The sequence below is a fragment of the Cephus cinctus genome, unplaced genomic scaffold, assembly GCF_000341935.2.
Source record: "Cephus cinctus unplaced genomic scaffold, Ccin1 Ccin1_scaffold3202, whole genome shotgun sequence".
NCBI classification, from domain to species: Eukaryota; Metazoa; Arthropoda; class Insecta; order Hymenoptera; family Cephidae; genus Cephus; species Cephus cinctus.
Window position 1 is genome coordinate 176,246 of NW_014334501.1, and position 9,318 is coordinate 185,563.

The window sequence follows — 9,318 nt, forward strand, 5'->3', positions numbered from 1 at the left end:
GAGGGGGGGGGGGCTAAAGAGCGGTCGATATTTCACTGAGACCCGGCGACGGTAGTTTCGAGCGAAGGCTCGGAACGACGCTCGCGCGAACAATCCCCCGGATATTCGCGCTCCACCCTTCGGAGCAGCCCCCAATTTTAGCATTCTTCCACTTCCTTCCTTCCTTCCTACTATTCGCCCTTCCGAATCTAGGCGCTCTGCACCCTTGACCTTTCCTCGCGCTATTGGGAATCGTTAGGTAGCTGCCTCGCCACTTTGTTATTCTCTCGCAGGAATACACGTACGTAGAGAGCGTGGACTAGTCGAGTAGCGGAGTAGCGGAGTAGCAGAGTTATGGCGTCCCGTTGACCAGGGGACTAGCCCACCGTCAAGGTTACCTCGTGGTCGGTTTGCCACCCTCGCTACTACTACGCTATAGTCTATGAATGAAGCACCTACGAGCGTACGGACACATCGCATTTACGGCTATGAAAGCGAGTTGGTCGAGAGCCCTGGTAGGTGGTAGGTGGTAGGTGGTGCGGTTGTAGGTAGTAGGCTGTAGGTTGTAGGTTGTAGCTTCTACAAATATAATAGTAGCCTTGACGTGCTGGTTACTGCACGAGACCTATGACACATTCTGCCGACTTGAGCTCTCTCTTGGGCATTCGTATGTCGTCACTTGACGCTTCTCTTAACGCGTAACGCGCAATGCGTATAACACTTGAGGCGGCACATTTTTTCGACGATCGTATAGGGTACTTTTTTTTTCTTTTTTTTTTTTTTTCTTTTTTTCCAAGGATTTACCATTCCACGATTTATTTCAATTTTATCGGTTGCCTCGGATATCGAGGGCTTCTTTCGGGATTCGAGTGGCAAAGGGTACGCAGTCGGGATAGACTTTCAAAACCTCGAAGACCTCAAAGACCTCTTAGGACTTATCACGGGAGAGGATGAGAGTCCTCTTGTCCTTATCTGTTCCCCTCTTCGGGATATCGATACCTTACCAGATATTCTTCTAGCTGTCCCTTTCTTTGTTCTCACCGAGGATCCTTCTCTTGTTTCTGTTTCAGATCGTACAAATCAACCGCCTTCTAACAAGCCACATTAACCTCAAGTGATTTATATTTTCTTACGAAGCGCGAAAGAAGTAATTAGTGTGTTTATATGTCGTAATATCCCAAGAGCTTAGGTTCAGGAGAAACAAAGGAATCAGAGCTATAGTATCTATCTAGTGTACAAAGTATATCTCGAGGAAGAGCAGCAAGTGTGGAAGAATTGACGAAGAAGAGGAGGAAGAAGACAGAAGAAGACAGAAGAAGACGTAAAAAGTAAGAAAACAAAAAGTAAACAAAAGTCCGCCAGTGCCAAATCGAAAGGGAAGAAAATAATAAGGAGAAGAAGGAGAGGAAGAAGATAGGAAAGATTAGAGTAACGAGTGAATTATTATAATACAGAAGTCAGAGCCAGAAAGATACGCCGAAGGAGAAGGAGGATCAAGGGGATATAAGAAAACACAAGAATTAAAAGAAAAACCGTAAACCAAAGAATCTACCATTTTCTACTAATCATTGAAAATAACGATACTCTTAACTGGATACGACGCGTGGGAGAAGGGAGAGTCACGAGTGTCACGAAAGTGAAAATACGAAAACGACCAAGAGAGAATAACGAGAAGCGGAGAAGAAAGAAGAAGAGATATAAGCGCGAGCGAACAGGAAGACGAACAGGAAGTCCTTCGTACTCAGATTATAAAAGGAAGGAGCGAGGTGGAAGAGAGAGAGAGAGAGAGAGAGAGGGAGAAGAAAAGAAACAAAGAAAGAAGCATAGGAATTTATATTTAAACTATAAGTATCTACATTTTTTAACGAGCACCGACAAATTTTTATGAAGTTTTAAGAAAAAAAAAAAGAAAACGTGGATACGTGGAACCGGAAGACACAATACTCCAGAGCAACCGATCTACTTCAGTTCGTAGCCTAAACCTGTCGAGTACAAAAGAGCGCGAATACGCAGAGAAGGTTAGCAAGAAAAAAGAAAATAAATAAATCACGAGACACGATATAGTTTGACTCGCAATCAGATAAGCTCGAGAATCAGGATAGACAGAGAGGAGAGAAAGAAAGATAGAGGGAAAGGCTTTCTAGGCGAGGAGAAAACTCGAGCCGACCAATAAGTACCAATATCCTCGAGGGCGACTCACTTGCTTTCGCGAGTGGCGGCTGTGAGCCAGAGAGACACCAAGAGACCTGCGTAAGGAGGATCCGGAGGACTCGGAGGACTCGCAAGGACTCGGAGGACTCGGAGGAAGACGGAAGAAGCAAGTCGTAGGTGTAAAGTGAGGGCAGTGCGAGGCTCGAAGGAAGTGAAGAAGAAGAAATAGAAAATTGAAGCAAGCAGCAGGTGCCTCCGGAAGGGAGGGAGGGATGGACCTTAGGATGTTTCGGCGAAGATGAGCGCCGAGGTCACCAAGGAGGTCGCCTCCGAGAGGGTGAGCCCTCCGGCAGTCGCGACCTCGCCGAATTCCGGTCCAGGAGATCCCAATCGACACTTGCCTCCGTTCAGCAGCTTCGCCGACGGTACGATGGACGGTTCGGCGACCCTGACGACCCTGCACCCCCAGGACGTGGGTCTAGGGCTGACCTCATCCTGGGACTACTACGAAGGCCTCACCGGCCGGCTGATAGACTCCCGGGGCGAGGTCGTCCTCGCGAGTCAGTATCGGCCCTGGGAGTCGAAAAACGCAGGCGGAGGTGGCGCGGAAGGTCTGCCCAGCTTCGCGAGCCAATTCACAGCGCCGAGCGAAGCGGAGCCCCAGCTCACCGCCTTGACGCCTCTGTCGCCGGCGTCGATTTCACACTCACCTCCGGTCACTTCCGTTGGCCTCCCGAGCTTCCATACTCTCGGGGCGCCACTTCCGGCTCCTCATCCACATCGGGCCCCGGTCGGATATCCGCTAGTGCCGGCACCTGTCCAGGCGCGTGAAGTCCCGGCTCTTCAGCAGCAACTCCTGGACGAACGACATATCCAGCTACTGGGATCCAGCCCGGTCCAGGCGTTTCCGCCCCCACCGGGACATCCTCATCACACGGTCCTCACCGTGGTCAAACCCGAGTACCCGCAACTCCATCATACCAACTTCCAGAACCCGATGTCCACGGTCCTCGACTCGCCGACGTCGCGGGTTGGCATCGACGGCCGCAAGAAGGAGCGCAGAAAAATACGGGCCGGCTCGATGGAGTCCGAGGACGGTGCCAACGTCGAGAGTTCCGGTCAGGTGGCGGCTGTCTCCTCCACTGCCAACCGGGGGCCTCATCATCTTGGCGGTGGCATGGGCGACGGCGACAGCGAGGGCGGTCTCGGGGACAAACCCGCCAAGAAGAAGCGCAAGAGGTGCGGCGAGTGCATCGGCTGTCAGCGGAAGGACAATTGCGGCGACTGTGCCCCGTGCAGGAACGACAAGAGTCATCAGATCTGCAAGATGAGGAGGTGCGAGAAGCTCACCGAGAAGAAGGTGAGTGAGAAGTCTCTTTTACGTTTAGCACAATACCGGCAGGACTTCTTTCGACTGGGTCTATGCGGAACCTGGGCAACTGCTCTCGAATTCGATGGGGCTTAAAATCGCGATGGGGCACCCGGTCGTCTCTCGTAGCCGCGCTAGACGCTTCCTTCTTTTTCTCCTGCAGGATCCAGCCGCTTCGTCCTTCAGCTGAACCGGATTCTCGCCGGTCTCACGCTCGAAGGACGAGATCGCCGAGCATTCCTGGGGGCATTCTACGCGCGGAATCCCGTAAGGAGAAGGCCCCCCAATAATACAGTATATTATACCAACCGATCCGATCGAAATCGAAATCTTTAAATTCGCATTCAAAAATTGTACTTTGATTATCGAATCAATCTGACGGGGATAATCAATGGGAAGGAATTTGCGTGAAAAAAATGGTTAATGAAAGACCTGTAAAAAAAAAGAAAAATGTGTATAAAGGGTATAAATGAGAACGAAAGTAAGTCTATAAGCAGTGACGGCCGTTTAAAGCCAGTATGGTCAGCGTAGTCAACACAACCAACAGCCAATATAGCAAAGCGGGCCGTTTCCCGTGCATTGGCGAGTGCGAGGGCAGCAGCGTAGGTGTATAAAGCACGCAGAGGCAGGCAGAGGCAGGCAGAGGCAGGCAGAGGCAGGTAGAGAGAAGCGTGGCCCGTAGAGTAGGCTGCCGTTGTATAGAGTCTATATAAACGTGGATGAACAACGGTATATATAGCCTGAACTTGGCCCCAATGCCTGGATGTGCCGAGAATCCCAGAGGGAAATACAGAAATACAGATAACCGAGGTGGTTTATTATTGCAGTGACATTGAATGGGGGTTGGCTCCCTGCTCGCTCACTCGCTCACTCGCTCACTAGCGAGGGATCGGAGCATATCGCGTACTTGTACTATCCCTATTAAATAGCCCGAAACAATCGTACACAGGTTGTATTTCGATATGAACACACGTTACTATTGTTCCACGTTTGCAGAACTCGCCGTAAGTATAGGCTGTGGAATTGTACGTAGTAGTTTAAGGAGTGACGTATAGCTATACGTATAGCCTGTGCTGAAATATATTAATCGAACCAGTGGAATGGCGTACACGTTCCAGAGGCTCGTAAGCAAGCCTCGGCTTATCGTAGGGCAAGTTCAAGGCTCGCCCCGGGTCATAATAATCACGTATCGAACTCCGCCTTGCTCGGAAACAAACGTGTTGTTAATGCCGATAGCCACACGCTACTCCATAGTATTGAAACACAGCCCGATAATGAGCGATTAACGGGGCTTCAGATTCTCAGCCAGAGAAAATTTCACTCTTGCTTTCTACCATTTCCAATTCTCAATCCTCCACCTTCCCATTTTCATTCTAGTCCCTCCGTCCCATTCCACGCCTCCCTTCACCCTACGTTTTATTTATACAGCCTCTCCTGATCCCGCGTGCCGAACTCCTCGGGGTTCCCTGTTAAACGTTTCTCTCTACCTCGCGATTTCCTCCTATAGCCGCTGCTGGTGTTCCTGACTGGCAACTTCGAATTGGGTCGAAGGGCTTCTCTAACTTTATCTACCTCCTCTTGCTCCTTCTACTTTCGCTCTTCGGGATTCCGCGAAACGTCCTGGAAATGTGACGTAGGCATGCGAAAAATCTGCCAGGCATTTTCGCCAAAACCAAAACGATATTCCGATCGGCGCGTTCGCTTTTCTCGCGCAAAACAAATCAATTATGCTCGATGTATTACGCAGTTCTTCGGAGCGACGGCACCATGACTCATTCGAAGAGAGAGAGAGAGAGAGAGAGAGAGAGAGAGAGAGAGAGAGAGAGAGGGAGAACGGATAGGCACCGAGAAAAATGGCTGAGGATTCGAGAACCGCGAGAACGTCGTTAAGGATGGGGCAAACCGAATCGATGCGATATTAGAGGGAGACTCGGCGAGGAGAGGAGCGGGGCGAAGAGGTGAGACGTCATCTCGTATTGCCAATAATCAATAGTAGAGCGGCGGGGTAGTTCCCAAAGACGAGGGGAAAGTTCAGGGAGACTCGAAAGAGACACCAAACGTCCAGTTTTATCCTTAGAATTTCGAGGCTGAATAAGGGTAGGTTCAATAACCACCGACTCGAGGAAGACGCGCATTTTTGAAGGGCTCTACGACACACAGCACCTTCCCTCTGAACTTTTCGGGGCAGGGATGAATCGAGCAATGCAGTTCCTAGGAGGTCGGATGAACGTGCGCGAGGGTGCAGGGGTGTATGGGGGTGCAATGAAACAGGCAGGATAAGAGACTTGGATGATAGATGGACGCGAGACGGAGACTGAGGTGTATAGCCTCGCCGTCACAACAACCCCTCGTCCCCCACCGGCCAACTTAACACCCTCTTTATCCCGAGGGAAACCTCCCTCCCGTTACTTCCTCTTCCTCGTCTTTCGCTTGCTTCTGTTGTTTAGACCGTTTCCCATCTCCTTTCCTCTTTCCCTCTGTCTTCCTCGGTCCACCCGTTACAGTCGGACCAGTCCCTTGCCAAGACCTCCCTTGACTCTCTTCCTTCGGTACACCTGGAGAGAGAGAGAGAGAGAGAGAGAGAGAGAGAGAGAGAGCTGGCAACCTCCGACAGCTACACCCCACGAGTCCCGGACCTGCCGAGGCTGCCCTGATTTTTATCGTTGTTGTTTTGACCCGATTCGTCATAAATTAAGGGGATCGTCGACCCGGCAAACGGGATGCTCGCCAGGAGTCCTTTCTTCTCACCGCTCTCTCCTTCTTCTATCTCTTCCGTCGATAAATGCTTCTTACACCTTCGGCTTCGTATCCACCAACTGTCCGTTCGTTCTCGGAGTCTCCAGACTCCCGGCGACGTCTAGCTTTCATTTCCTGAGGTCGAAATTTCGGACGATAGCGAATAAATGGCTAATCCGACGTGTCCGTGGAGTGAGAGAATCTTCATTGGAATCGCGTGGCGGGAGATTCGCTGGATGGCGGAATAGGCTGCTGCCGTATCTACGCGGCATGGCGAAATTTAAAGCATAGCCTAGTAATTTTCACCCCAATTTCACGGAATTTCCCAATTGCCAGGTTCCCGAATAATTTGCAGAGAGGGAGAGAGAGTCGTGAGTAGGGGTAGGGGGCAGAGGTGCGTAGAGGGAGGGAAGCTTGCCAAGCAAACTGTACAGATGAGTGCGTGCGTGCGTGCGTGTGTGAGAGAGAGAGAGAGAGAGAGAGAGAGAGAGAGAGAGAGAGAGAGAGAGAGAGAGAGAGAGAGTGCGACTAGGGGTGCTTTCGCGTTCCAGCTAGTCCCGGTGCCCCTCGGTTCATTCGATCGCCTCCCACCCCTCCGTCGCCCGTTCAACCAATGGCGTGACACCGTGAGCACACGCACAATCTCACGTTCATACGATGCACACACGCGTGGAACAGGCACGTGCGTAAATTGGGTCCTTCCATTCTGAGGATTAGGGTAGGTTAGGAAGGAGCCATTTTAATATCTGGCGAAAGGCTGTTCCCGTTTTCAAAAATTCAATCCTCCTGCCTCGGGATTCTAGTAACTCGAAAGATTTCAAAGAGAGATCTTGGAATTCCCTCTGTCCTCTTGTTGTCTGTTGGCATATCGGACGTCAATATGGCCGACGACGAGATGCCATGGGGTCATTTTTATTTCTCTTTGCATGACCGTAACAGAGTTGGTTGCCCTGACGTGAGATAACCCTGAACCTAGCATTATGAGTGCTTATCGCTCGGTTATCAGGGCCCGAATAAACTTCACGTAAACTATCCAAACGTTACATCGGCGAGAGTTCTCTTGAGAAATCTAATAATATTTCTGTCGTTTTATTCTCCCTCTCTCTCTCTCTCTCTCTCTCTCGTAAACGCATGCGAAACGCAGACGCCGTAACCGAACACTCGTCTCTCGCATCGAATGCTGCTCTCCCTTTTTTTTCCACTGGCAGCTTCGAGGGCTTCGGCCCTTTCGATTTATCGAGAAACCGAAACCATGCTGGACGAACGGAAGACTGCTGGTTCTTTAGGGGGGCGAAGGGGGGCGAATCGGCTGCGAGCGACGGCCGTCGTTTCTCCGATTCTCCGTTCTGCGTGCGACTGCGTCTCCCAGTGTCCACGAGGTGTCGAAGCCAGCGAAGAAAGTCTCCAGTCTACGTGCGACTGTAGCCAAAGGTATTACGTGAGAAATTACGAAAGACAGAGACGGCAGCGAGCAAGGTGGAGTCTGCGAGAGGACGGGAGCGAAAGGAGAGCAAAGAAAGGGAGACGAAATCTGTCTAGCGTTGCCAGCGATTTCCCAGAAGAGAGATTCGCCGTGGGGACTGGAAGCTTGGCGGAAGTACAATAATTCGGTCCACTTCCTGTCTGCTCGTCGAAATATTTCGCGGTCCTAAATCCCCGACTCACCCTCCCGACTCAGCCTCCCTTCCAGCACCATCCCCGTCCTCGTCCTGGTAAAAGGTTTTGCTCTCCCGAAAGTGGAAAACTTGATTTTCCAAAGGCGAAGCTCGCGGGTGGAGCTGCGACAGCAAAACCGCGCGCGTAATATTCCTCATCCTTTTGCCGAAGGACGAGCAGGGCCGATAGTCAAATATATTTCGATTTTCTCAGCCGAGTGTAAAATCTGCTTTTAGCGCTGTTAGTCAGGATTCAGGATTCAAAATGAGCAGGACTCTTGGATAGCTTCCAAATAAATTGGATGAAGAAATTGATGGGAAACTGAAAGGATTAAATGAAAATTTATATCGGCTATTTCGTATCCTTTTCAATCGGCAAATCTTCTGCTCTGCAGCTTACGACTTTTCATTCTCAGCGGAAAGTTCAAATACCGGGAATCATTGGTGGTTGATGCTTTTCGGGATCCTGCGTAGTCCTACCAGGAAGTCCTGCGACTCTACTGGATACGGTAGTAGAAGGAATACGAGGAGTAAAAAGAGATAGGACATGAGAGAGAGAGAGAGAGAGAGAGAAACGAGGCCTTCTAAAAATACCTGAAGACCCAAGGACTTTGGTAAATATTCATTCGGGGGCTGCAAAACACCCCCGTTTCTAAAAAGGATATAAATCCTGAAGCATGATATTTTTAGGATGGCGTTTTCCAAGGGCAAGGCAACTTTTAACTATCCAAATTCTCCTATACACGGTATCGATTGCATTGTTCCACGGTTCTTCGATGCACGAATATACATTTATTCGCTGATCAACTCTAATGCCCGTTTATCCGGTGACATATGAATACATGTAGTACACACAGTGCATACGTGAACCCGAGGGATCAGGAAATGTAAACCCTTTTGCTTACGGATCTATCGGTATTAGCGACCCGACGAAATACAATCTTTTTTTTTTTGTTGTCGTCGCCTGACGACAACTCGGCAGATGGGGAATTAACATATGTATGGATATGTGAACGCGGAGATTTCATTGGAGATTTTCGGGCCCGCGCACATAGAAACGTGAGAGCCATTCTGCCGAAATTCGATTTGGAATTCGATTTTCTCGTCCGCTCTGGGATTTCGTTTGTTACCCCGATGGAGGGGCGGCAGGGGGGCGGATCATTAGGACCGGTTCTGGCATATCATTGCATAAGGCTGTATATGAAAGATATTACAATAATTTTCTTTCCACGATTATTTTTTTTTTTCGTCAAATGCTTTGTATTTTTTTTTCTATTTTCCGGTAATTCGAATTCTTCCCGACTTCTCGCTGAGCACGAAGTAACGTTTGTCGTTCAGCCTCGAATATTCGTTTAATGTGGTAATGATTCGTTATCACTAGTGATTAGGTGGGTGGTGGGAGGGGAAGAGGGGGGGGGGGGGTTAGAG

General features: G+C 49.9%; 1 protein-coding gene across 9 annotated transcripts in view; it reads left to right on the top strand.

The window, feature by feature from the left end:
* Nucleotides 1–9,318, top strand: part of LOC107274493 (DNA N6-methyl adenine demethylase) — a 65,643-nt gene that overhangs the window by 6,746 nt on the left and 49,579 nt on the right. For 7 of the 9 annotated variants that reach the window (XR_001539462.2, XM_025091739.1, XM_015753693.2 and 4 more), the window contains exon 2: nt 1,050–3,490. Coding sequence is in view for 8 of the 9 variants with exons in the window: in XM_025091739.1 (XP_024947507.1) it covers nt 2,429–3,490 (1,062 nt within the window). In the remaining variant the exon portion in view is untranslated. Of the gene's footprint in view, nt 1–51; nt 495–1,049; nt 3,491–9,318 lie in introns of those variants that run through there. The other 2 variants (XM_025091738.1, XM_015753695.2) reach the window with 2 other exon arrangements.